The sequence below is a fragment of the Chelonia mydas genome, chromosome 6 (assembly GCF_015237465.2).
Source record: "Chelonia mydas isolate rCheMyd1 chromosome 6, rCheMyd1.pri.v2, whole genome shotgun sequence".
NCBI lineage: Eukaryota > Metazoa > Chordata > Testudines > Cheloniidae > Chelonia > Chelonia mydas.
In genome coordinates this window covers 91,596,546-91,623,354 of record NC_051246.2, presented here as the reverse complement: position 1 = coordinate 91,623,354, position 26,809 = coordinate 91,596,546, and the positions used below count along the sequence as shown (strand labels likewise).

Genomic DNA, 26,809 nt, shown 5'->3' with positions numbered 1-26,809 from the left:
GAAGGGACTTGTCCAAGGTCACACACCAAATCTGTGGCAGAGCAGGAACAGAACCAAGAGTCTTGGTTCCCACTCCTTTTCTCAGTCCTCCAACACACTTTGCCCCTCCAGATTAACTATGTTCTCTTCCTCACCACAAAGCCGAGATACTGGGATAGACCCTTTATTATTCCATTGACCAACCTCACATCTCTTTGCTATGTGTCCTAGGCAGCCTTGGAAAGCGCAGCCCAATGACTGGTTGAACCTGGCAGGCATTCAAATCTGAGCCAGGGGACGCAGAACACATCCTAGAGCAGGCAGATGGATGGAGGGCAGGACTTGAGCAGGCACATTCACAGAAAGAGCACAAATGCTGCTGGTTCAATAATCTTCAGCCCCCAGTGGGGAACATAGCTAATACAGGAAGAGCCCAGATTATAAACACTCAGTGCAGCCCAAAGGGAGTTCAGAGAAGGGCTATATGAGTCATCAGGGCGATGGAGGGGCCAACTTCAAACTGATGATTAACGAAGCTAAGTATTTCAGCTTGGCTGAGCAATGACTAAGGGAGGGACGTATTGTAGCTGCAGAAGTCTGTGGTCACACTTGATAGTTAGGTTCCATTTATAATAATCTTATAAAGGGTTAATAAATGGAGATTATAAACATTTTATAGACACAAGTAGTTGGCATTACAGATGATTATGAGCCACTTACTGATCCATCAGACCCTACAGCAATTAACCATTTATTTTCCTGTTATAAAATTATTTATAAATGTAACCTCAATATAAAAAATGACCAGGTATCAGAAGGGTGTAAACCCTAGGGAGGGAAGGCCAGGATTTAGGCCAGGTGGTCCTAAAGTATTTCATAGCAATGATCACTTCTCACTAGAACAATTGCCTCCTTGACACCTCCTCTCCCTCTCATCACACATCATCTCTGTAGCAACAACTGCTCACATGGAAAAGTCCCCTCAGGAAAATAATGTTAGTTTATTTTAATGAAATGTAGCAGCCAGAAGGAGCTAGTACCATGTGACCAGGCAGCTCTCCAGATTCCCAGCAAGTGCTCAGTAGGACCTGGCTTGGGAACTGCTGATCTAGGGTGATACACGGGGATGTAATTAGATCTAACCAGACAGAATTAAGAGGATGAAGATTTAGGCCGATTCTCTTCCCAGCAGCAAGAAGAAAGCCTGTGGAATCATCCCCCAAGAGAAGTCCCATCACTTGAGACAGTGAAAACTACTTGGGACACAACCCTGGGGCTTCTAATATAGGGAACGATCCTGCCCTGACCTAGCAGGAGAATGGATGAACTAGGTGGATCTTTCTTACCATTAACTGTTATGATACTATGAAAAGAAAATTGTGAATTGCAGTGCTGTTTCTCCCTCTGTGACTGGCATCAGGCCAACTGAGAGTAACATCCTGTGGCCAGAAGTAATGAGGTGAGAGGCAGAGTTTCCTTCCTGGACTTTAGCCTTCACGCATAACCCCTCCAGAATGGGACCTCATACAGGCTTCCTAGGATTGGAATAAAAAACCCAAAGAAAGAGCTGATCCCCCATAGCTTTGATTCAGCAGACAATTGACAAAAGTGAGGACCTGGTAACCGGTGGTGTTCTGACTGTTAAGTGGCAGACACAGTCATTTCACTGTTGAGCTGCCTCATGCACAGTAGTTCCCATCACATGCAGAAGGCTTGACACCAAGCTACTAAACACCCTCAACTCCCACAGACTTCAATGCAATCAGCACCTTGTAGGATCAGGCCCACAGGCACTGGCCTGAGGAAGAAATTCACATGACAGCAGACCAATAAGATACCGTATTTATCAGCTTGTATTTAACCAGATAGCTCAGAGAAGCCTGGGGAGGAAGGCAGCATCTGCTCTGAAAAGACATTCCTGTTTGGAGAGGATGCAACCCATTTCCCCCTCATCTCTGGACTGAGGCAGGAAGCACTCCTTCCAAGCTTTGGAGCTCAGCAGTACTGCTGGCGGTGAGGGAGAAGAAAGGAGGTCCACTCCAACTTCCCTCCAGGGCTCAGCCCTTGCAGAATGCCCAGATCCTTCTGGCGAGGGGAGTGAGAGACCAGCTAGGACATGCTATGCTACCACTAGGGTATTGGGATGGTGTTTTCTCCTCTCTACCTTTCTTCAGCTAAAAGAAGCTTTTGCATATCTAATATACACAATAAGCAGCTTTAGCCAGGAGGACTGGGCAATAGTGACTCCCGACATAGGCAGAAACTACACAAGACTCGTAGCCCTGAAGCTTTTCAGAAAATTCAGAAGCATTTCCAAGCTTCCCCCCAGGAAACAATTGCTCATTTGATGAGTTTCTAGTACATCCTGAACAGCAGTCAGGACTCCCTTTTCTAAATGAATGCTGTGAAATTTGCAGGAATGCCTTTTAGTTATGGTAAATCCATACAGGAGAGCACTACTGAAAATGCAGCTCCCTTCATGTAACTCAGGAGCTCAGCACGAAACCCAAACTCGCCCAATTCCCTCCAGGCGATAACATTTCCCAAGGAGCCAGTCCAGTGAGAACGCAAGCGGTGCAACCAAGTTCCCGGGGCAGAAGAATATCACAAAAAGAGTACAGGCACACATCCTAGCTAAAACCCAGTTTGTCTATTGACTGGCCTCCTCCAGCAGGACTCCGTGACTCCTAAAGGGGAGCTTTCACACTAGGGCATCCTGCCAAGCATACCATAGATAAAAATCAAAACCCAGTATCCGATCTGACACCCTGGTCACTAATTGCTGATATGTTTTTCATTGAGGGCATAGCACCTTCCCAGCTCATCTACTCCCATTGGCTTCAACATGGAATCTGATGTCCCCACCATTTCTGTGGCAACATGCATGACTGTAACCTTAGTGCAGGATGCAGCAGCTACGAAGGAGGGAAATCTCTATGAAAAAAAGGATAGCAGTAAGAGCCAAGGGAAAGCAGGCAAATCATTGAGCCTGAGGCATGAGACTACCATCTTTTATTCTCCTGTGAGAAAGTCCCTTTTAAGGCAATCTCCACTTGCATTGACAGGTTAGCCCTGCCAGTTTCCCTAGGAGAAGCCAGCATCTACCCAGAAGCCTCTAGTCCCACAAGGTCTACCTTTTCCTCAGTGTCTTCATCCTAGAATGTGATCAGCATGGGAAAAAAAAAAGAGAGAAAGAAATTATAAAAAAAGAAAAACCATGAAAGGCCCCCAACACAAGTCTCTGGATTTCAACTTGGAACGAATAGAAGCAACACCTAAAGGACACTGTGCGCCTGATTCTCCCCTGCCACACACCTTCTGTAATCATTCACACCTGGAGAGAGTGAATGTCAACTCTCCCCACTCACAGTGGTGACATTTTACATTTGCTTTGTGTGGGTGTCAGTGAAATAGACCAAGACAGGAGAGAGTTTGGCCATGCACATTCAACTGCAAAGGAAGCAGGAAGCTGCCACAAATCAGATGCTTGTCCAGGGACTGCCTAAGGAGCAATCCAAGTTACAAACAAGGCCAACAGAGAGTAGATAAAGTCATTTCTCTCTAAAGAATGAAAGGTCCCAAACCACACATAGATGCAGGGTAGTGGTGAAAAGGGGGTTCTACAGAATAAACACATCTGCAAGAGCACCATAGCCCAGAAAGGGCCCCAAGTCACACAACTGAGTTATATAAGCAGGAGGCTGCTGCTATGCATCCTGGAGCCACTGCCTCCTGAGCATGACCAGAACCCCTACAGTAACTGTGGTTCTGCATGATACATTACCCACACAGATTTCATTCTTGGTGCACATGTAACACTGACAGACCCTGGTCATCAGTGGGTGGGATTGAACCTGGGATTTTTGGAGCTAAATGCATGAGTCTCTATTGCATGAGCTAAAAGCCACACAGCCCTTAGCTAAGGCTGTAGCAGACTCATTAATCTCTAAGTGGTCATCCGATGAAGTGAGCTGTAGCTCACGAAAGCTTATGCTCAAATAAATTGGTTAGTCTCTAAGGTGCCACTAGTACTCCTTTTCTTTTTACTAGAGGGGACAGAACATCACACCCAGGAGATGTGTGGATTACACACATGCACCCCCTGCACAGGAGATTGGATTATTTCAGCTAGCAGTGTCCACTGGGGTCATGTCTGTGTCCTAGGTGCGCTCGTGCACCCTCCCGCCCCAACACATACACTCCTGAGGGCATAAAAGGCTGAGGAGGCCCAACCATCCCTCAGTTTCTTTGCTAGTATAGCACCCAAGTGGCATAGGACTCTAAAGTAATGGGAAGAGGGAGCAGATCATAGACTAAATGTGAACATCACATCTAAGAACCACAGTTCCTGCAAAGTTAGTAACCTTTCTTTTTCATGTGATTGTCACATGGATTCCACTTCTGGCTGCTCCAAGGGAGGGGCCATTATATCACATGCCCTGTCTCAGCATAGGAGAGGTCGGTACAAGGCATACCTCTTAAACCTAGCATACTGGTGACTCCAAAGCAGATGCTTTGGATATCACCACTTTCAATTTCTCAAGGATAAGTGACCTAGTACCAGGCCCAGCAATCAGTCACTTAGTCTTTGCCAAAGTAGCAGGTGCCACAGAGCTAGTCAGTACTGAGGTGCACGATCCTGAAGCTCTGAGTGCAGACGCTACAGGTACTCAGTCATTCAGTGCCAGGGTGGGTACCAAGGGCAGCGCAGTCTGCCAATTTAGTGAGCACTGCACCTGCTGTCTTGGAAGTCAGCACCAGGACACCAGAAGGAGCCTTCTTAAGATTATGGCCCTTAAACAAATGAGCCCAAGACAAGAGTCTAGTGACTCAGGTGCCAGGGATGGTATCATAAATATAAAGGGAAGGGTAACCACCTTTCTGTATACAGCGCTATAAAATCCCTCCTGGCCAGAGCCAAAACCCTTTCACCTGTAAAGGGTTAAGAAACTAAGATAACCTCACTAGCACCTGACCCCAAATGACCAATGACGGTCAAATCTGGAAGGGGGGAACAAAGGGTTTGTCTGTCTGTGTGATGCTTTTGCCGGGAACAGATCAGGAATGCAGCCTTACAACTCCTGTTAAGATACCAAGTAATCTAGCTAGAAATGCATTAGATTTCCTTTTGTTTAATGGCTGGTAAAATAAGCTGTGCTGGAGGGAACGTATATTCCTATTTTTGTGTCTTTTTGTAACTTTAGGCTTTCCTAGAGGGTTCTCTATGTTTTGAATCTGATTACCCTCTAAGGTATTTACCATCCTGATTTTACAGAGGTGATTCTTTTACCTTTTCTCTAATTAAAATTCTTCTTTTAACAACCTGATTGATTTTTCATTGTTCTTAAGATCCAAGGATTTGGGTCTGTGTTCACCTGTACCAATTGGTGAGGATTCTTATCAAGCCTTCCCCAGGAAAAGGGGTGTAGGGCTTGGGAGGATATTTTGGGGGGGAGGGGGAAGATGTCTCCAAGTGGGCTCTTTCCCTGTTCTTTGTTTAAAATGCTTGGCAGCATACCGTTCAAGGACAAGGCAAAGTTTCGTACCTTGGGGAAGTTTTAACCTAAGCTGGTAAGAATAAGTTTAGGGGGTCTTTCATGCAGGTCCCCATATCTGTACCTTAGAGTTCAGAGTGGGGAAGGAACCTTGACAGATGGTGACCTGTAACTTGGCTCATCTCTAGAGCAGTGCTCCTTTCTGCCGATCATAAGTCGTTAACACAGACGTAGAAGTGTACAAATGAGGCTCTGAGCAGATGTTACCCAGGAGCTTGTAGTGGCATCTCAGCCCACCAGGGTACTAACAGAGAGAGGCACTAAGAGAGGCACCAGCAGACGGCTGAGGCCTGGCTGAAGCCCTCTCCTCAGTATGTGAGGAGGCTTGCATCAAATTCTCAAGGAGGAACAGCTTCAGGTTGGCTTCCCTCCCACAGAGTGCACCTGGAGTAAGAGTGACAAATGGAACATCGCTCTTGGATGGACCCTTCTCCATGGCAGTACCGTAATAACTGGGCCTACAAATCTACCCTCATTGTGAGCTCAAAGAGTGAAAGTTCATAAAATGTCATAACAACATAACAAATGTGAATGGGAAAAAAGTGCAAAAGTGAGACAAGACAGACTAAATTAATCCAAACCAAAAGGCCTACTAATATAATTCAAGGACAGTGTTAAGATCTCACCTGGTAAACAAGAAAAGTGTTGTACTGGAAATCAGTGGACCCAAATTAGCGTGTCAGAAATTAAGCCTAATTGGTGAACAAAATAATGAAAGGATGGGCTATTCACCCATCGCTCCCCTTTCAGGGTCCTTAAAATACAAGACTCTGTGGGGAAAATCAGAAGCTGTCTGACAACACTGGCTGGGTGAGGGATGGATGGACCAGAAGAAATGAACTTCACCATCATGGCTGCCACTTGCATTGTCTCCTAGGACCCCAGGATTCACTATGACCCACTGGGCCTTCATCGTCCTGATCCTGAAAAATGTCCTGACCAGATCTAGCCAGAGAAAGGGACCCAGATGATAATCCCAACCACCACCTGGGATGCGAGACAGTCACCTTCCCACATGTGGCCTTTTTCCTCCCCATCTTATTTCTTCTCTTTCCTATCCTTCTCTTTTTGCCTTCTATCTCAGAGGAGTCTGGCTTTAGCCAGCCAAGACTGAATATTCTGCATCACTGCTGTGAGCATGTGACCAAAAAGAGGCAGCTAAATTCAATGCCCTAAGCAGCCTAAAAAGCTGGTACAAGTTTGCCAGGTCTCAGAGTGGCCAATAAGATTGTGTGCTGTGCCTGTGTTTTTCCGGCTGTGAGGTTGCAAGTGAAAGTCAATACCACAGACAGAAGTTGCATTTTCTATCATTGCTGTTCTTTTCTCTCCCCTATTGAGTGGGTTTGTCTTCTAGGAAACAGGACTGGACTTTAACACCAAGAGCAATAACAACAGCTCCAGCCCATCTCAACTAACTTCTCTTTTTCCCCCAAAAAGAATAGTTATTGCTATCTTTAATACCATCTAAAAGACCGTCAAAGGGGCTGGCAGGGGGTTTCCTTCCACAAACTGTCTCCAGCTAAATGGAAAGGGAACAAGAGATGTTGTAAAAATCAAATCTTTATTTAAGACTTTACATTTCAAAGGCTTTAACTGTTTTTCCTTTTTTTCCTGTATCTTTAATAAAGAGCTTTAAAGATATTTAATGGTGTATTTGCCATGGTTCTAAGCAGGCTGAGGTCTTGGTATAACAAACTTTGTGTAAAACTGTTTAATGCCGGACAGTGACAGGATCATGTTAACACCTTTAACTCTTTGGGCCCATATAGTCCATCAAAAATTAATACAAACAGCAGAGTAGGTACTGGGAATGTCCATCATTAATAGGCATCCAAGTGCCACATGAAGGATGGGTCTTAAAGCCTAATGACTTTAAGCTTCTGCCATGATGCTAGTACCCTGGGTAGGGGAGGGGACTCAGGTCTAACAAATTGAAGGAAAAAATTATATATAGTTTTTACTAACTAAAAACTAATTTAATTACGTCACTACCTCTTGTTTTAACTAACACCAGCACCATGCACAGAGAAAGGGCAAAAAGAAAAGGAGTACTTGTGGCACCTTAGAGACTAACCAATTTATTTGAGCATAAGCTTTCGTGAGCTAATTGAGCTGTAGCTCATGAAAACTTATGCTCAAATAAATTGGTTAGTCTCTAAGGTGCCACAAGTACTCCTTTTCTTTTTGCGAATACAGACTAACACGGCTGTTACTCTGAAACCAGAGAAAGGGCAGACACTGCAGGGGTTCCATCCCACTGCCCTGGATGGTAAGAAGGATTGAAGAATGATGGTTGAGCCCCCTCAGACCTTTATGCCCTGGGATGGAACATGATGGCACCTAGGACACAGGCCCAACAGACACTGATGGCCAAAAATCTGATCTTGTAAGCACGGGGTGCATGAGCAACAAAAGTAGAATCCATGCGGGAAAAGATCACTCGAAGAAAGCAGCTACATTCATCACACTGCTTTTTGTGAGGCACTCCTGTGCAGATCCTCAGATTCCCCCATACCAGCATGTTCCATATCACCATGCACATCTCTCCCATGGGAAATCATCATAGACCATATCTGCCCTCCCCCGTCCCAGTACAGTTACACATGTTGGAGATGCTATGACTGCACTCAGTCAGACATTCAACAGCACAGTAATGGGAAATACAGAATGGCACTGTGGGCCCCAGCAATAAGAACAAGACTTAGCCAGGGGTAGACCTTAACTGGTGAAGCAGGACCTTGCAAGACATGCAGAATCCTCTGCAATGGGCAATGTCAGATTTAAGTGGCACCTTATGCTGCAGGCATGTTATCCTGTCTATGGTACCCACCTCTCCAGTAGACGTGGCAGAGGAATTCTTCCTGATGAGACGATTCTCCTCTGGAAAGGAATCCTGGCGGGCTCGTCGGCCCATCTTTGCCATCTGGGGGGTGGGGGTGGGGGAGGGAGGAGGTAGAGAGCTCGGTTACTGACAGTAGCAACTTCAGGGCAGCATGAACATGGTGACGGAGAGAGAGAAATAGAATCCAAATAACCTCCCTAATGCAACATTAGCACGGCACTGTACGACTCACAAACAGGCCAAACACAATACCAGCACCAAGACCAGCATTTGTTCACTGCTCACACAGCCGCCTCTGAACCATCTTCCAGGTGGCCCCCTTTGCATGGCACGCACTCCCTGAACTGATCTACAAGGCCAGTAAACTCTCCTCCAAGTCCCTCCTCCAGGCCCACCTCACCAGCAAGATGCATTTTAAAAATACCAGCCAATTGGCAACAGCATTGGGGGCAGCTGGGGAGAGCCAACACTTAGATTTATTTCTGTAAGGACCAGATCAATCAGATGCAGACGAACGCTGTATACTGGCGGAGTGCGTTCCTCTCCCTCCTCCCCCAAGCCCTTTGGATGCCGTGGGTCGTCTTTGACCGGACGTCAAGGCAGGGGCTGGGTCTCCTCACGTGGCTAGCGGCGCCCCGGGTGGGGTCACAGAGGGCGGGGGTGGGGAGAACAGCAGCGGCCCGGGGTAAGGGGCGCAGCCCCGGCGAGGGGCAGGGGGGGCGGCGGGGCAGAGCCCCCGGCAGCGGGAGGGGACGGAGGAGGCTCCGCGGGGCCCGCCCTCGCAGCCCGCCCTGGGCCCAGCCGCGGGAAGCAGCCCTGCCCCCCAGGGAAGCGGGAGAGATCCCCAGGGCCCTACTGGGCCGGGGGCGGGCTGAGCGGTCCCTGCGGGCTGCCCCCCGGGGGCGGCCCCTCTTACCCCGACTCCCGCCCTGCGCGGCTCCTCGCCCAGCCCCAGCTCGGCCTCCATCCCGCAACTGGGCCTCGCTGGAGCTGGGCCGGGCCCGCCTCCAGCGTCCTTAACAACCAAACCCCGCCCACCCTTAAAGGGGCCGCCGCGGCGACCCAGGGAGAAGACGGGGCTAATGGGGCGAAGCCTCTGCCCTCCAGATGCTCAAACACCTATCCCGCGCGGGGGAGGCCTGACACCCTGGGGAGCGGCTCTCCAGGGCCGCCAGCCTCCCTCGGTACCCCACTGCACCCCCTCGCCCGCCCCGCATTCTCCGTGGCTCTGATGCCCCCCCTTCTTCCTGTAACCCCATCTCCTGTTGGGGGATCCCAGGGCCCCTCTCGCTCCTGCTGAACCCTTCCTAACTGCTCATCACCACATAGAATCCACGGCACCCATCCCACCCCCGTGACACACAAGCCCTTTCTTCTGGGGAACTCCTTGTCCCCTCTCCCAAAGCTGGACCCATTGCTCCCAAGGGCCTGTCATTACCCAGCTCCCAAGGGTTCCTCTCCTCCATTTCTCAAGGGTCTGTTTACCCCCTCCCCTGATTCCCAAGGGCCCATTCCTGCTGAGCCCCAAAGCCTCAGTCTCCTCAACCCTTAAGAGTCCCACTCCCACCCAGAATTGTCCACCACCCGCATTTAACTGCAAGCTCTTTGGTCACCTTCAGATATTTTGGATTAGTAACCATTTGAACATTTGACTGTAGGAACTACTCTTCTGGATCCCACCTGTGCTCCACCCAGTCCAATATCCTATCTCTGATAGTGGCTAGTACCAGATGCTTCAGACAGAGGAGTAAGAAATCCCTGCAGTCGGCAGATGTGCAGTCTACCCCCCACATAGGTCTCACCCTCAAGTCTAATAGAGCAGAGGTTCTCAAACTGTGATCCATGGACCACCAGTGGTCCGTGAGCTCCGTCCAAGTGATCCGCAGATCGGTCCCTCTAAGGTGCGTGCCTGGGTGGACGCACACGAGAGAATGAAAGGCCACCAACCTAATTAGTGTAGCCACACAGGCATGGCTCCACTAATTAGATGGTTGGCCTGGACCCTGGAGAAGACGCACATGTAAGGTGACGTGGTGGCCTTGGGGGCAATAGGGGGTAGGTGGGAGGGGGCATTGGGGTAAGAAGGGGGAGTGGGGGGAATTTGGGATGTGCAGGGCTGTGGCAGCCAGAGAAAAAGGAGACTTTCCCCAGCTCCAGGGCTGCAGCTCCTGGAGAGAGACAGCCCTCCTTCCCAGGCTCAGCTCTGTGGCTGTTGAGGCGGGGGAGAGACCCCCCTCCTTCCCAGCCCCAGCTTGGGGGCTGCTGTAGTGTGGGAGAGAGGGAGAGACCCCCCCCTCCTTCCCAGCCCCAGCTTGGGGGCTGCCACGGCAGGGGTGAGAGGGCACATCCATCGCATTACAAAGGTAAGATTACTCATATTAAAATATGAGTTGTGTGCTTTTATTTGTAGAACAAAAAAATGTTAATTATTATTAAGGGTTTTTTTTATATAGCGCTTTTATCCAAAGCGCTTTACAATAGTTAGCTAACAGTACAAACAACATTTGGAAAGATCATTAAGTGGTCCACCGAGACCCTCAGGAATTTTCAAGTGGTCCATGAAAAAAAAAGTTTGAGACCCACTGAGTTAGAGATTCACTTAAGCCCTGAAGCACAAGGTTTAATATTCATTCCCAAATTTTGTCATTAATTATAACTCTAAATATTCTTGCTATCCATACAAAAATCCAGTCCCTTTTGAATCTTGTTAAGTTCTTGAGACAATGCATGCCAGTTTAACTACACATTGTTTAACAGATTATTTATTTTTATCGGTTTTGAATTTCCCACCATTTAATTTCATTGCCTGTCCCCTTTTTCTTGTGTTATGAGACAGAGAGAACAGAAGCTCCTGATCAAATATGCACTCCACTGAGACTTAATCAGCAGAGCACAGAAAGAACACAGGCTGACAAGTGACCAATATCCAGACCAGACTCTCAAGACACCACACCACTAGAAGAACCAAGTGCAAGACAGTATCCTGTCCTCACAAGACTTGAAATTCCTCCAACATCAATTCGCATGCAAGGTATATGCAAGACTTTGTGCAATACGAAAGCTTGAAAGAACAGCCATCCCAAACCCAGAGGAAAATACCTTAGTAGCTAAGCAAATTAAGAGTTGGTCTACTGAAAAAGAAAGTGTTGGTGTTAAGTCATATATATGAGGATACAGACTTTCTGTGGGTATAACGGAAAGTTAATTGTGGAAGCAGATATGGTATTCATGTTTAATTTTGCTATCTTCAATATGTGTAACTAAAGGGATGTTATAAGTAGCTTCCCAGTAGAGGGCATTATAGTATCCTTGTGTATAGGGCCATGTCTAGGAACTGAGAGAACTTTACTTTCAAGAAGTGCTTGATGAGAGAGGCCAGTATATGTGGAAGAAGTAATAAAGTCTGCATGTTGCACTGTCTCGGTTCTTTCTCCCTTTATGCTCACACATCAAACAGTTTCCATGGATATCTATGGGCCTGTGTGCAGAGGGTTATCATCCTACAACCTCCATGTGTCCTCATAATGGCCAAACAGTCAACAATTGTCATTTCAGGTAGTGAGAGAGAAAGGGCGCTCAAATGGATCTCAATTACTTTAAGCACCGTACTGTTCTCTCCTCTTCACCTCTCCCTTCACAAATTACACATAGGCAGGCTGAGGGGAAAAATTCTGATTAGTTGTCCATATGTAGCTAAAACTTCACTGTTTCTTCATAAAAACATGGTTGTCCCCTATTTGGGGCTGTGGTCTCTTTCTAAATTAAATGACAATGAACAATTGTTGCTGGTGTGATTGTTTAAAGGAATTATTATATATTCTGCTTTTTCAGTTTTGGTCATTGTGCCAGGATTTCTCTGTACCATTCTTTTCTTTTTAGTGTGTCTGACTCTCACTTTATCTTATTTGTTTAGTTTCATCTTCACTTTAATAAAAATTAAAATGTCATTGCCCCACCCATCTGATACAGTTAGTCAGAACTATGTAATATTTTATTTCAAGTACAAGTAAAAATTCGCATACATAAAATAAGATTAATGGTAATATCCATCTGGTTTGAGAATCAGATCTGATTATACAGAACAGCACTAGTCTAGTCCTCCACTACTGCTGCAGTTGAAAACTCCCTATGATTGCGCCTATTACTATATTTTGTTCCTGGTCCTCCTTCAGGCCTGATGGGTCTGGAAATTAACTACAGTCAAACATTCATACCTGCTTCTTGTCCCAGATCATACTTTACTGCATATATATGCGTGCACTTGCTTTAATTAAATTAATCGTGGAAAACCCACATTCTACCATTGCAGTGATACAGAACAATGAGAATAATATTTCCATCAAAAGCAATATATCCAGAAAGGCAGAGGGCCACATGCTTGAAAGGTCAGAGACTTCAAATGCAACAGTGAAATATAATGTACCCACCGCGTTGCCTGCTTTGATCTCCTTAAGCATATCCTTGACTTGTACTACATCAACCACTGACTTGGATTCTGCAGTCAGGGCTGCCAAGTGCTAAGTATTTCTGGTGAAACTCACACTTAGTAGCCCTGCCACACTTCCTCACAGCTGGATTCTGACACAGCTGAGCTGTGACTTTCCAGCAGTTGCTCCTCCAGCCATCAGGGACCACTCTGGTGCTTGCTGAACCAGGTGTCCTCCATGCTTCTTCACTGGTTGGATTGCAGCCTAAAAGGAGCGACCAGGACCAGAAGACATGGCAATGGAGACACAAAGCGAGTGGCCTTACGCTGGGCCCAGCCTTCCCCATCTGCCCCAGGCATGTCCCACCCTCCAGAGGATCCAGCGCCAACCCACACAGCACCCACTCCAGGCAACCCAGCTGCCTCAGACTCCCCATTCAGTGGCCTCCTCTCCTTTCTCTGGAGATGGGATGTTGGGTGGGTTCTGGAATGTGCGTGGGGCAGCGGGGTGGAAGGGTGGTGGGGTACCAGTGGTGGATGCTTGGGGCAGCTGGATTCCTCTATAGATTATGGGGAGGATGGGCATCCAGCTGCTTCTTCTGTCACTGGTTCCCGCTGCCTTCCTCTGATCCCTGGCTGGCAGGATTGAGGAGCTAGGGTAGTAGAGGAAGAGGAGATAGTGGCTGGCACTGGCTTCTGCAGTGTATTTCGCAGCAGGAAGGTTAGAAGAGGGACAGGGAGGAGAGAAAAATCACAATTTTCTTCCAGGGAGGCATCTCTGCACTGTAGCCCCCTAACGAGAACTCGCTCCTGTGACAAATGTCACCAAAGGAGTGGCTCCAAACCTGGCAGCTAAGCCTCTTGTGAAAAAAGTGATATTTTCTGCTTCCGTGCTTTTCATTTGAGAAGCAAAATAGTGATGTACGTGTAAGGAATCATAGATTCATAGACTATAAAGTCAGAAAGGGAGCACTATCATCATCTAGTCTGACCTCCTGTATTATACATGCCATACAACTTCCTTGAATTAATGCCTGTTTCAGCATTTAGAAAACCTTAAGTCTTGATTTAAAGATTGCTACTAATAGAGAAATTGTCATAACTAAAGCTGGGCAATATATTTTTTATCAAACTGACTTTTGTCAAAAGATGCATTTTGAGGGGCCCAAAACTAATCTTTGAATTTGGGTCCAATTTGACAAATGGTTTTGGTTGAAAAAAAATTCCAGAGTCAAAAAACTCTTTTGTTTTGACTTTTTGATTTGAAACAATGTTTTGATTTCAAATACAGTTAATAAAAAAACCCACAACACACCTACACATAAAAAAGGGCGAGACATCCAAAATGGTCAAAACAAATTGAAAAACAAAAGAAAAATTTATTTCAAGTTGACTAAAAACATTTCAGTTGATTTTTTAAATGAAATTTTTAGAATGTTTCTATTTTATGCAAAATTTTAAAAAATTGTTTCCATTCAAATTGAACTAAAATGTGTTTTGGGATTTTTTGGTTCGGCTCCCAAACTGAAAAATGCATTATTCACTCAGCTTTAACCCTAATTATTGGTAAGATGTTGGAATAGTTAATTACCCTCACTTTTAAAAATCCGTACCTAATTTCACATCTGAATTAGCCTGATTTCAATTCATTTATTGTATGCCATGTTCATTTTGTATTGTTCTTGTTTCTACACCAAATTCTCAAGCAGTACTAAGTCAAATGCCTTACAGAAGACTAAGAATTACATCAACACTGTTACCTTTATCAACCAAACTTGTAATCTCATCAAAAAAAGATATCAGTTTATTTTGATAAGAACTATTTTCCATAAACCCATGATGATTGGCATTAATGATTTTACCTTCCTTTAATTCTTTATCAATCAAGTCCTGTATCAGCCATTTGATTGTTTTATCTGGGATCGATGGTAGGCTGACAGGTCTACAATTAACTGGGTCATCCCATTTACCCTTTTTAAATACTGGCACAACATTGACTTTCTTGCTGTCCTCTAGAACTTCCCCAGTGTACAAAGACTTATTGAAAACCAACATTAACACACCAGAAAGCTCCTTAGCCAGCTGTTAAAACTCTCAGGTGCAAGTTATCAAGACCTACTGATTTTAAAATGTCTTACTTTCGTAGATGCTGTTTAACATCCTCCTGAACAACTGTTGAAAAGGTAAGTATGTCGTCATCACTGCATGATATGATAAAGTTTGTGGATGATACTAAGCTGGGAAGGCTTCCAAGCACTTTGGAGGACAGCATTAGAATTCAAAATGATCTTGACAAACTGGGGAAATGGTCTGAAATAAATATGATGACAGTCAATAAGGACAAGTGCAAAGTACTACACTTAGGAAGGAATAATCAATTGCACACATACAAAATGGGAAATGACTGCCTAGGAAGGAGTACTGTAGAAAAGCTTCTAGGATTATAGTAGATCACAAACTAAATACGAGTCAACAATGTCATACAGTTGCAAAAAAACGAACATTATTCTGGGATGTATTAGCAGGAGTGTTGTAAGCAAGACACGAGAAGTAATAATTCCACTCTCCTCAGCACTGAGTACTTGAGTACTGTGTTTAGTTCTGGGCACCACACTTCAGGAAAGATGTGGATAAATTGGAGAAAGTTCAGAGGAGAGCAACAAAAATTATTAAAGGTCTAGAAAACATGACCTACAAGCAGGGGTGAAAGTAAGGTGGTATGGGTCCATACCAGCAGGGCCGCTGATGGGGGGGCACAAAAGGGGCAGCGATGACCCAGCAGGGCTGTCGATGGGGGGTGCAAAAGGGGCAGCAATGAGCAAGCAGGGCCGCTGCCCCAGGGCCGCGATTTAAAAGGTAAGTATGTCATAAAGTATACCCTTTAAATCGCTGCTGGAGCCCCGGGCAGCATGGGCCAGGCAGCACAGATGGACTGGCTGGGGGATGCTGACCCCAGCCCGGCCCCTTACGCCCAAGGCTCCACCCCTTCTGGGGGGGCCAGAGCTGGCCCTGTACCGGTAAGAGCTCAATTTTACTTTCACCCCTGGCTACTAGGAAAGATTGAAAAAATTGGGTTTGTTTAGTCTGGAGAAGAGAAGTCTGAGGGGAGACGTGATAACAGTCTTCAAGTACGTAAAAGGTTGTTATAAAGAGGAAGGTGATAAATTCCTTAATCACTGAGGCTAGGACAAGAAGTAATGGGTTTAAATTCCAGCAAGGGAGATGTAGGTTGAACATTAGGAAAAACTTCCTAACTGTATGCGCAGTTAAGAACTGGAACAAATTACCTAGGGAGGCTGTGGAATCTCTGTCACTGGAGTTTTTAAAAACAGGATAGACAAACACCTGTTAGGGTTGGTCTAGATCAGGGGTCTCAATCACGTGGCCCGCAGGCTGCATGCGGCTCACGGAGTTATTTCCTGCGGCCCGCCATAGGTGCCAACTCCACCGGCAGCCAAGTTCCCCTCCGCTCCCCCGAGCACGCCACGTCCCGCTCCTCCACCTACCTCCCAACGCTTCCTGCCACCGAACAACTGTTTGGTGGCGCTTAGGACTTTCCAGGAGGGAGGGGGGAGGAGCAGGGACATGGTATGCTCAGGGGAGGAGGCGGAGAAGAGGCAGGGCTGGGGCGGGGATTTCAGAAAGGGGTTGGAATAGGAGCAGGGAGGGGGCGGAGTTGGGGCGGGGACTTTGGGGAAGAGGTTAGAATGGGGGTGGGGAAGCGGTGGGAAGAGGCGGGAAGGGGCGGGGCCTCATGAACTAGACGAGCAGTCTGAGGCATGAAGTTCAGCATGTATGATTCTTTGCTGTGAGTAGTTGGAAAGAATGTTTGTTAAAAGTGGCAATGTATTTTGTATGAATAGTTACTTTAAAAAGTTCCTGCCATTACAGCTATGTTGATAGACTGTTAGTATAGATCATCATCAGTGTTACTGACCACATAAGGAATAGTTACAGGTGTTTATATTTTATTAAAAGCCCTCTTCGCATTACAGTTTTAAAAAGTTAATACATTGACTTTTAATAGCATACTTCATTTTTTTCATTTTTGACTATACTTTTGTATCGTTGTATGAAAAGTTTTCAGTGATGTGACCCTTGGGCCAATGTACTAGTCCTCATGTGGCCTCATGGTGATTTGAGTTTGAGATCCCTGGTCTAGATAATTTAGTCCTGTCTCAGTGCAGGGGACTGGACTAGATGACCTGTTGAGGTCCCTTCCAGTCCTACATTTCTATGATATGAATATGAACACATCATCTGGCTATTTTGCAAATACAGAACAGAAATATTTATTTAATTTTATTTAATATTTATTTAATATTTCTGCCTTTTCTGTATTATTATTAACAATTCTACCATTTCCATCTAGTAATGGACCAATGCCATTGTTAGGATTCCTTTTGTTCCTAATATACTTTTAAAAACTCCTTATTGTGCTTGTGCTAGCCATTGTTTTCACCTTGTGTTCTTTTGCTTCCTTATCAATTGTCTACAATTTCTAGCTTCTAATTTATATCGATCATTATCAAATTCCCTTTTCTTCTATTTGTTTATATATTATATATATATTCTTTTGCTTCCCCCCTAAGTCAGGCTGGTATTTTAATCAGTGTAGCCTTCTTTCTTGACTGTGGGATTGTGGCTTTTGGAGCATGCAATAAAATATTCTTAAACAATTCTTAATTATCATTCACATTTTTCTGTTTAAAATCTTTTCCCCATTGATTTGACTATTTTTTTTCAGCTTTGTGAAATTGGCCCTTTTAAAGCACCAAGGAGGTTGGGGATCAGGCCTCCAGCCTCCTGCCTGGGTCTTACTCACAGTCCTGATCCTTCTCCTGTAGCTTGCTCTGCCTCAGTGGCTACAGCCTATCTCCCTTCTTGCAGCCATCTCTCCTTCACTCTCCCTCCTCCTTCACACAAACACCACCACACATATCCCACTTCGGCTGGGCACCTCAGGGTCATTCTGCATGGATGGGTCTCCTCCATCCCATGAAAAGAAGTCTGCTATCTTGTGGTCATGGCTTGCTTGATATAGTGCCTCAGACTTGTATGACTGTAGTGAGAGGTACCAGCGCACAGTCCACAGGTTATGGTCTTTTATGGTGTTCAGACAAGGGAGGGGCACATGATCAATCATGAGATGGAATGGTTGTCTGCTAAGTAATAGCGGAATCCTTCAATGGCCCATTTTACTGCCAAAGCTTCCTTTGCTACACTGACAATAGCACTTCCTGGGGAAACAATTTCCAGCTGAGGTAAACGACTGGGAGTTCTTCTCCCTCCTCCTCTTGGGATAACATGGCCCCCAGGCCAACATCAACGGCATCTGTTGCAGGACTAAAGGTTTTGAAAAATCAGGGTGGGCTCCTGAGTCAGCTGATCTTTCAGTTTCTTGAAGGCCATGGCACAGTCCTGAGACCAGACCTTCTTGGGGCCTGCATCTTTCACCAGGTCTGTGAGGGGCCACTATAAAGGTTAAATCCAGAATGAACCACCTATAATAGCCTGCCAATCCCAGGAAGCCTCTTCATGGTGGGTTTGGGGCATTCCTCTTGAGCTTGGACCTTTCTCACCAATAGGCGCAGATGCCCCCTCCCCACAGCATACCCCAGGTAGGTCACCTCTCAATTAGCTAGGTGGCACTTGGTGGAATTAGCTGTAAGTCCCGCACTTCCGAGGGCCTGCAAGACATCTGCTCCATATTTTAAATTCTCATTCCAGGACTTGCTATAGACAATGATATAATTGATGTACATAGCTGCATACTGGTTGTGAGGCCGAAGCACCTTATCCGTCAGCCTTAGGAAGGTGGATGCCATGCCATGTATGACAAACAGCATCATCTTAAATTGGTACAAGTGAAATGGCGTGTAGAAGGCAGTCTCTCCTCAGAACTCCAGGGTCAGGGGATCTGCCAGTAATCCCTGGTTTGGTCAAGGGTGGCAATATACCTGGTGTTCCCTAACCTCTCTAACAATTTGTCAACCCTCAGCATTGGGTAGGTGTCGAATCTGAACAATGTTTTTACCTTCTGGAAGTCTATGCAAAATCTGGTTGACTTGTCCTGTCAAGGTTCCTTCCCCACTCTGAACTCTAGGGTACAGATGTGGGGACCTGCATGAAAGACCCCCAAAGCTTATTCTTACCAGCTTAGGTTAAAAACTTCCCCAAGGTACAAACTTTGCCTTGTCCTTGAACAGTATCCTGCCACCACCAAGCATTTAAAACAAAGAACAGGGAAAGAGACCACTTGGAGATGTCTTTCCCCCCCACAAAAAATATCCCCCCCAAGCCCTACACCCCCTTTCCTGGGGAAGGCTTGATAAGAATCCTCACCAATTGGTACAGGTGAACACAGACCCAAACCCTTGGATCTTAAGAACGATGAAAAATCAATCAGGTTCTTAAAAGAAGAATTTTAATTAAAGAAAAAGTAAAAGAATCACCTCTGTAAAATCAGGATGGTAAATACCGTACAGGGTGATCAGATTCAAAACATAGAGAACCCTCTAGGCAAAACCTTAAGTTTACAAAAAGACACAAAAACAGGAATATACATTCCCTCCAGCACAGTTGATTTTACAAGCCATTAAACAAAAGAAAATCTAACACATTTTCTAGCTAGATTACTTACTAACTTAACAGGAGTTGTAAGGCTGCATTCCTGATCTGTTCCCGGCAAAAGCATCACACAGACAGCCCAAACCCTTTGTTCCCCCCCTCCAGATTTGAAAGAATCTTGTCCCCTCATTGGCCATTTTGGGTCAGGTGCCAGCGGGGTTACCTTAGCTTCTTAACCCTTTACAGGTGAAAGGTTTTGCCTCTGGCCAGGAGGGATTTTATAGCACTGTATACAGAAAGGTGGTTACCCTTCCCTTTATATTTATGACACATCCTTAGGGCTTTGCCACTCGCTATGTAACCCTAACCCATACCCCGTCAATGCCTGAGGGACTTTATGGATGGCGCACAGGAGTGGCTGAAGTAATTGGTCCCAGTGGTAAGGTTCCAAGGCTATGAACTTCTGCAGCATACTTTCCAAGGTCTTGTTAAATCTCACTATTAGCCTGCCAGATTGGAGGTGGTACACCAACATTCTTAAGGCTTTTATCTTCAGCAAGCTACACAGTTCTCTCATAAATTGGGACGTAAAGCTGGTGTCCTGATCTGTGATTATTTCCTGAGAGATCCCCACCCAGACAAACACTTTCATGAGCTGTGAGGCAACGGCCACTGCCTTTGTGGAGCAGAATTGCATCGGGGTACTGCATGGCATAGTTTAATATGACTAGTATGTGCTGAGATAGAGTTGCATTCTTTTTCAAGGGGCCCACCTGGTCCATGCCGATCCTCTCAAATGAGATCCCTACCACAGGAAGGAGTATCAGCAGGGCCTGAGATACCTTACCTTGACTTGCCCACTGGCATCCTGGGCAGGAGGTGCCATACTTTTGTACCTCTTGGTGGATGCCTGGCCAATAATAATGAAGTGTCAGTTTGTCGAGTGTTTTCTCCTGACCAAGGTATCCCCCACAGGGCACAGCACATGCTGGGCACCGTATTTCCCTGCTATATTTCTTTGGGACAAACAGTTGCATTTCAACCTCCCCAGCCTGGTGGTCCTTCTTTGCTCTCTATATTTTCTTTCCTTCTAGCTTGAAATGTGGCCATTCAGGAATCGAGGTTCCACCACCTCACCATTGATCTGGGTGAGCTGTTCATAGGCTCATCCCAATGTTGTTTCTCTATTCTTCCACATTGTCTGAAAATATGTTGGGTACTGCTGGCTCACTTAATTTCTCCTGTTGTTTGTGCTCCCTGGGGAAAGTCCATCCTCCCCAGTAGAGGCATTATCCACAGAGGCTGATGTTCCTTTTTCCAGATCTATCTGCTTGCTTTTGCCTGCTAAAGCTTGCGGCTCCACCATCTCTGGTGACACTGTTGGTCCCTTGCAGGAGCTCCCCATTCTTGGACTTCATCAAGTCTCTAAAAAACCTCCAATCTTGTCCAGTTATCACCGGATACGCGATGTTCATGGCTACCCCCACACGGATCTCCTCATCATGGTTCCACACCCTCAGCTGTACCTTCTTCATGAGGTAAGGGCACACAGCCACATGGATGAGTTGCAAAGAAATGGTGCCCATGGGAACCGTTTCAGGCCCTGACAGACTTGCCTTCACCAGAGCGTGGCAGCATCCTGAGTATATCAATCCTTGCACCTCCATGCCATTGACTCATATGGGCACTAATAGTTTCATTGGCCCCGTCTTATCGGCTCTGGATTCAGCCACTCCTATTTGGCTGTAGTGGCAGTCGATGTACAGGCAGTCAGTGCGGAACTGTCCCGGCTCCCGCATGCAAAACAAGTCCTTGTTGCCGAGGGGACCCCTGTCTGGTTTCCTGCAGCTTCCGAAAGGGGCTGCCCCACAGATCTTCAGCACTTCTTAAGCTCTGGTCCTGGTGGAGGCATCTCCCCACCCGCCACTCTGGATCTGCTCCTCTATCCTTGCTGGGTCCAGGTAGCCCTGTCCTTTGGCATCCCCGCACACTTTTTCATTCTCCCTTCCATCACCTTTGTTGGTTGAGAGACAAGCCTGAGGGGTCTCTGCCATGGGCCTTGTGGGGAACTGGTAATTCTCAGCCAAGGTTAGAGCCTCAGAGAGGGTTTTGGGACAGTGGCACATCACCCACTCCCTTCCTCCATCCAGGAGATTGTGTGTGAACTATTCTAGGCCAATTCTTTCAACTGCTTGGGCTCCCATATTTTTGTCAGGCTTGAAGCCACCATCAACAATGTTCTTACAGGCACTAGAGCACCACCTGTGGTTGTGCCATAGGTATAAACCTTTCTTGTTGAAATCACTGGCTGTATGTCTCAGCGGCATACATAGGATGGCTGCCTTAAGTCGAGGGTAATCTTGTTCAGCCATCGCATTGAGACCCCTGTTCTCTGGCTGGGCTGCTCCTGTCAAGTAGGATGCTAGCAGAGTAGCCTTTGCAGCCAGCAAGCCACCGTGACAACCCTTTCAAAAGTTACCAGGAATGCCTCTGAGTTGTCCTCCAGCCCCATTATTTTAGCTTCAGTGGAGGACTTAGGGTGTACCCCAGGCTGAAGATGCCCACTGCCATACTCTCCAGCATACTTTGGGTGTGAAACAGCATGGCCATCTGCTGCACCAGTTGTTGCTGCTGATCTCTTTGCTCGGCTGCTAATTCCTTGATAAGTTGTTGCTGCTGTTATGAGGCTTGCTGCTGTTGCTGGGCAGCTAGCTGTGGAGCAATTGTGTCTGCTGCTCCTGTTGTTGTTGGTCCACAATCCATTTAAACAGCTTGTCCAATCCATCTTTAGCTCAGTCTCCTTCTTTTCAAGGTGGTCCACATTCTCCACCACTTAGTATCTAGCTTCGCTTGGGGGACAGCAAGCCTAGTAGTCAGGCCACAGCCAAACAGTCTCTGTGTCTTGGAACGAGTCTTTTGGGAGGTCCAGTTGCCAAGTCACAGTTTGCTACCCGGAGTCCTCTGAGTTCTCTCAAGCGGCTGAGCGAGGAGAGAAGGGTAGGGGGAACTGGGCCTTCCCTCTCCACCAGGTCCCAGCCTAGGGCCCAAGGAGAGAGAGGTGAGGGGTGGCTCAGTCCCTTCTGGCTGCCACTCTAAATCAGCCTCCCCTAGGCTGCTTCCCAATCCTACCTTACCTGTTTTCCCTTCAATGTGGGGTGCGGCCCCAGCCTTCTGCTTGCACAGTCTCAGTAATTCAGAGCCTCAGCTGGGGCAGGAGACTTCCCAGCTCTCTCTCAGAGTCTAGTTGTTCCCCCTAGTCCGGGAGAGATGGTGGTGGGTGATGGTCAGGCTCCCAGCCAAGTCTTACAGGGTTGATTCTTCCCCTGCAGATCATTCTGCCTCAGCACCTACAGCCTGTCTATCTTCTTGCGGGCAGTCTGTCCTCTTTCCGCCACCCCCCTTGACTGCCAGAGCTCTCTTTTAAACAGGTTCTCCCTAGGGAGCCTCTCCAGGAGCTACTGAGGGGCAGGGCCTTCTTAGCCCACTACGGCTCCACCGCTCCTTTAATCTTAGTGTGGTTCTGTAAACTGCATCACAACATATTACTCTGGCTTGTCTGGGAAATTAAAATGTCACCTTTCCAACAAAGAACTACCTTCCTGTCAGTGGCAGATTTAAAGTTAGTGGGGCCCTGTGCTCAGCTTCATTTTTGGGGGGCCCCCTTTGGGACCCAGCCAAGAAAAAGGACATTCTCTCTTATCTCCCCCAAAGTTTTCATTCTTTTTTTCTTCATCCTCCTCCTATATTATAAGTAATGAGAAGTAAATGAAAATAAAGTGAGGCACCTTGATTGGGGCAGGGAGTTGAGGTGCAGGAGAGGCTGCGGGGGGTTGGGCTCTGGGAGGGAGTTTGGGTGCTGGGTGCGGACTCTGGGCTGCGGCAGGGAATTAGGATGCAGGAGGAGGTGCAGGGGTCAGGCTTTGGGAGGGAGTTTGGGTGCTGGGTTTGGGCTCTGGGCTGGGGTAGGGGGTTGGGGTGTGGGAAGGGGCAAGGGGGCAGCACTTACATCGACCGGCAGGGCTCCCAAAGCAACAGGCACACACACCCCTCTGGCAGCGGCTGCTAGGTGGGGGAGGGCCAGGGGGTCTCCGCGCACCGCTGCCTGCAGGCACCACCCCTGCCTGCAGGCACCACCAATGCAGCTCCCATTGCCTGCAGTTCTTGGCCAATGGGAGCTGCAGAGTCGGCGCTCAGAGCAGGGGCAGTGCATGGAGACACCGTCTCCCGGAGGGGCCACAGGGACATGCTGGCCGCTTCTGGGAGTGGTGCGGCGCGGAGGGAGGAAGGGAGAGAGGCAGAGCAGGCAGGGAGCCACCTTAGCCCTGTTGCTGGCACGTCTCTGCATGCCCCTTGGGGGGAGGGAGGCAGCGGGTCTCTGTTCGCTGCCCAGGGCAGGGGCAGCATATGGAGCCACCTCCCCTCTCCTCCGCCAGGGGCTTGCAGATGGCTGCTTCCAGGTGCGGCATGAGGCCATCAGCCACTGCATGCAAGCAGCCTGCTTGCCTGAGCCCTGCTGCACTGCCGGCCGGGACTCAGAGGCAGGTTGTCAGATGAGATTTGTCCTGCATTTCGGGGGCCCCCCTGTCACTGGGGGCCCCGTGTCACTACACGGTTTGTTTCATGGTAAATCCACTCCTGCTTCCTTAGCTGAAAAGCCCTGATGCAAGCTCCCCTCTCTCCAGTGACAGCAGTAACACACAAGAGTCTCAGGCATGCTCAGCAGTGTGCTTCTCTTTGGCACCCCCATTAGTGTTGCCAGAACAAGTTGTATTTTAACACATGATCACTGGTCGAAGTGAACCTAGGGTTCACCTCAACCAGCTAATACAGCTTGCCCAGGCTACAGACCCTAACTGGCAGCTCCACCCTATAGCTCTGCCACGCTCTTCTCTTTCCCTTACTCCTGAGGCAGCTGTAGTCTTCTTGCTCCACTCCCATTTAGCTGTTTAGACCACTCTCCTCCCTGACTGCCAGCTCAGAGCTGCTGGTACTCAGCCTGCCCCCTGGCCCCCGATTGTCCTTGTGTTCAGAAACCCTGATACTTTTAATGACACTGACCTCCTTTGTAAAGCACTTTGAGATCTAGGCATGAAAAGTGCATAGAAGAGCTAAGAATAGAGAGGAAGGATGGTCCTGTGGGCAGGGTGCTAGTCTGGGATTTGGGAGATTTGGGTAAATGCCCTGCTGTGCCACAAACTTCCTGTGTGATCTTGGACAAGCCACTTAGGGTACGTCTACACTGCAAAACAAACAAAAACAAAAACAAAAACCAACCCCATAACCAACCAACCCACCCCCCCCCGCAAAAAAAAACCCTGCAGCAGCAAGTCTCAGAGCCCAGGTCAACTGACTTGGGGTTGTGGGGGCTGGTGCTATGGGGCTAAAAATAGCAGTGTAGAGATTGCTGCTTGGGCTGGAGCCTGGGCTCTGAAACCTGAGGAGGGCGGAGGGTCTCAGAGCCAGGACTTTAGCTCCAGTGGAAATGTCCACCCTGTTATTTTTAGCCCCAGAGGGCAAACCCAAGTCAGTTGACCAGGGCCCTGAGACTCGCTGCTGTGGGGATTATTTTGCAGTGTAGACATATCCAAAGGCTCTGTGCTTCAGTTCCCCTTCCAGAAAATGGCAATAATGATACTTCCCTCCTTCACAGAATAAAAACATGAAAGACTGTGCAGTGCTCAGACACTATGGTGAGAGGGGCCATGTAGGCACTTACAATAGATAGCACCTCTACTTGTCCAGGCCTTCTGAATCTAGGTCATAAGATTTGATTCAGCTTACCCACAGCCAGGAACCATATCTGACAGCCCCCCTTCCCCATCCATTCACCATTGCCTGGATCCTCCTCCTGTCTCCCCCTCTCCAAACCCTGCTGCCCTCTCCTGGATCCACCTCCCTTTCCATTTACCATTACCTGCCCAGCCCTGACATCCCTCACCTCCACCACCACCCGTCGTCCCTCGTGTCCCTTCCCTTCCCCCGTTGTATCCCATCCCTACAGCAACTCCAGCAATTGCTCACATGGAAAAAAGCACATCAGCAAAGTATGTCATGTATTTTTAGCTTCTTTTAATGCAATTTAGCAGCTGGAAATCGGCGGAGGCGCCAGCACCAAGTCACCCGCCAGCTCTCTGCGGACCACCAGCGAGGGCTGCAAGGAACCCAGTCTGGGAACGGCGGGGGTGAGCGGGTTGCCTAGGAGCCGCGCCGCCGGCATGTGCTCGCCACCAGAGAGCGCCATTGGCCTTCCCGAAACCCCCACCCAGCCCCGGGAGCGCGTACCAGGCTTGTCCGCGAAGCTGCCCCGACCACGATTAAAGCAGTGCGGGGCCCGGGGGCGCTGACCACCCCCCCCCCCCCGCCCCTCGGGCACAAGGGACTTCTTCTCATAGGCCCAGGAATGTGCCAACGTCCCATTTCGGGATCTGCCAGTCCGGCTTGGGCGGTGGCTTCCCTCCCTCCAGGGTCACCCCAAGGGAATGAGAAGGCAGGGCCAGGTCCAAGGGTGGCGCTGCTCCGCTGCCACACCCCTGCTCACCGGGAACAACGCGATCAGGGGCTGGGGAGGAAGAAGTGGGCGCCGGCAGGAGAAGGGGAGCGAGCGGGACTGAGGGGAGACTGTGTCCGGGGGCAAAGGCAGGGTGGGGAACAGGCCCCACGCCAGACAGCCCGGAGAGCAGGGGAGCCCGCAGCGTCCTTCCCGCGCGCTCTGCTTCCCCCGCGCCTGTGGGACGCATTAAACCCGGTTTGAAGCTGAAGGCTGGGCTGGCAGGTCCCTCCCCCGCCCCTCTGCAGGCCCGCAGACGTCATGGGAGGGAGGTATAAAATTTCAGCCGAGAGGAATAGAGAGTCAGTGTGTGTGAGGGAGCGAGGGGGGCCCCGGGGCCGGAGAGCGCGAGAGACAGGGACACGGAGAGCACAGGGCTCCGGCAGCGCGCTGGGGGATACCGCCAGCAGACCCCCTAGGAGCGGGGCGAGGGGCAGGGCAGGGCTGCCCCAGGCTCCTACCTGGATCCCCGCGGAGACGCCAGAGGGATGTGCAGCCCGGCCGTCGCTTAATTGCGCGCAGCCCCGAGTCAGCAGCCAATGGAGCCAAGCGGCAGCGAATGACCAACCCCACCCTACCCCCCCCCAGGGGATGTGAGCTAAGGGGAGCGCGTGGATGGTGCATGCCCGCAACAAGTGCCGAGCCCGCGCCTGCCCGGCCCCGGGGGGGCTGCCCTGCCCTGCCCGCCTGACACGTGCGCCGCAGTTCGCTGGTCCAGGGGACCTGCCTCTGGAGCTGCCAGGCTGCCCCACGGCACAGTCGAGCTTCGACGTCGCTGCTGTTCCTGGCAGTGCGCTTCGTGCGGAGGCCCCCTCCCCTGCCCTGGTCTGCCTGGAGCCCTGGCTCAGCGGGTCCTGCTTGGACACATGGAGAAGGATCCCGGCTCGCCG

The 26,809-nt window shown here is 48.5% G+C and overlaps 1 protein-coding gene across 6 annotated transcripts in view; it reads right to left on the bottom strand.

Annotated features, from left to right (window-relative positions):
- IFT43 (intraflagellar transport 43) overlaps positions 1 to 26,463 on the bottom strand; it is a 75,264-nt gene extending 48,801 nt beyond the window's left edge. For 2 of the 6 annotated variants that reach the window (XM_043549821.1, XM_043549822.1), the window contains exons 1-3: positions 9,293 to 9,427; positions 8,365 to 8,457; positions 3,114 to 3,134 (exon numbers count right to left, since the gene is read on the bottom strand). In XM_043549821.1, coding sequence (XP_043405756.1) covers positions 3,114 to 3,134; positions 8,365 to 8,457; positions 9,293 to 9,343 — 165 coding nt within the window. In that variant the 5' untranslated portion in view covers positions 9,344 to 9,427. Of the gene's footprint in view, positions 1 to 3,113; positions 3,135 to 8,364; positions 8,458 to 8,800; positions 8,947 to 9,292; positions 9,428 to 26,380 lie in introns of those variants that run through there. The other 4 variants (XM_037900725.2, XM_037900729.2, XM_037900728.2 and 1 more) reach the window with 3 other exon arrangements.
- Between the last annotated feature and the right edge of the window lie 346 nt (positions 26,464 to 26,809).